The following is a 1,386-nucleotide window of genomic DNA, read 5'->3' on the forward strand; positions in this document are numbered from 1 at the left end:
ATTAGCCAGGCGTGGTGGCAGGTGCCTGTAATCCCAGCTACTCGGAGGGTTGAGGCATGAGAATCATTTGAACCTGGGAGATGGAGATTGCAGTGAGCTGAGATCGCACGATGGCACTCCAGTCTGGGTGACAGAGCAAGACTCCATCTCAAAAAAATAAAAATAAATAAAATAGGGTGGCCTCAGACGGCCTCTCTAATAAGGAAATAGGAGAACAGAGACTGGGAGGAGGAAGAGGAGAGAACCAGGTGGTGCAGGGACATGTCCTGGGTCAGGGACAGGGCAGAGGCCCTGAGGTCGGAGGGAAGCGTTCAGGGTGCAGGGAGGGGGAGGTGGCTAGGCGGGGAGGCTGGTTCGCCCAGGCCTTTACGAGGCATTTAGCTTGAACTATAGGGACATGAGGAAGCATTGCCGGGTTTTGAGCAGAGAGACACAAACAGACTCAGGGCTCAACAGGCTTCTCCTTCCCGCTGCCATGGGGGGAACTGACCAGGGAGGGGGGTAGGCAGTGACTCAGGGAAGGGCTTGTTAGAACAATCCTGGCAATTGGTTGGGGGAGGGCAGACGCTGCCTCCCACTACCTCCTGGGGTGACAGTGGTGAAGGCAGTGAGAAGTGGTTGGATTCCGGATGTGTTTTGAAATTAGCACAGAAGAGACTCCAGGCCTGGACGTGGCGGCTCAAGCCTGTAATCCCAGCTACTCGGGAGGCCGAGGTCGGGGGATCATTGGAGCCCAGGAGTTGGAGGCTGCAGTGAGCTACGATTGCACCACTGCACTCCAGCCTGGGCAATAGAATGAGACTGGAGACACGCAGTGTGGGGGTGAAAGAACGAGGGGGTCAAGGATGCTGGGGGGTTGGGGTACCACCCATGCAGGGAGGGCTGTGGGACTGGAGGCTGCAGGAGGGATGTCAGGAGTTCCACTCCTGCTAGAGGAGGTTGGGTGTGGAATCAGCACTAAATGGAGAAGTAGGGAGGGGTGTGGGTTCCAGGATCCTAGATCAATGGGGGCTCCTCAGAAAGAGAGCCGAGGGCTGATGGGGCCTGGGTGCGGGGGTGGTGATTGTGGGCTGTGCCTGAGGGTCCCAGTCCCTTCCTTCCATGCTCCTTCTGTGTGTCTGAGCCCCTGCCTCATTGGCTGTGTGTTCCTAGGAGAGCCATCAGGACTTCCGGAGCATCAAAGCAAAATTCCAGGCCTCTCAGCCGGAGCCCAACGACCTGCCCAAAAAACCCCCGAAGCCTGAGTTCAGTAAACTCAAGAAGTTCCCCCAGCCTGAGCTAAGCGAGCACCTCAAGAAACCCCCACTGCCTGAGTTCGGTGCAGTGTCCTTGAAGCCCCCGCCGCCTGAGTTCACTGATCTTCCCAAGAAACCCCCGCCGCCTGAG

General features: G+C 57.5%; 1 protein-coding gene across 3 annotated transcripts in view; it reads left to right on the forward strand.

Annotated features, from left to right (window-relative positions):
* PRAM1 (PML-RARA regulated adaptor molecule 1) overlaps positions 1 to 1,386 on the forward strand; it is an 18,021-nt gene that overhangs the window by 2,283 nt on the left and 14,352 nt on the right. For 2 of the 3 annotated variants that reach the window (XM_031934894.1, XM_023197452.3), the window contains exon 2: positions 1,153 to 1,386. This exon is cut by the window's right edge and continues 1,414 nt beyond it. In XM_031934894.1, the coding sequence (XP_031790754.1) occupies positions 1,153 to 1,386 (234 nt within the window). The remainder of the gene's footprint in view (positions 1 to 1,152) is intronic. The other variant, XM_031934895.1, reaches the window with a different exon arrangement.

The sequence above is a fragment of the Piliocolobus tephrosceles genome, chromosome 21, assembly GCF_002776525.5.
Source record: "Piliocolobus tephrosceles isolate RC106 chromosome 21, ASM277652v3, whole genome shotgun sequence".
Lineage (NCBI taxonomy): Eukaryota > Metazoa > Chordata > Mammalia > Primates > Cercopithecidae > Piliocolobus > Piliocolobus tephrosceles.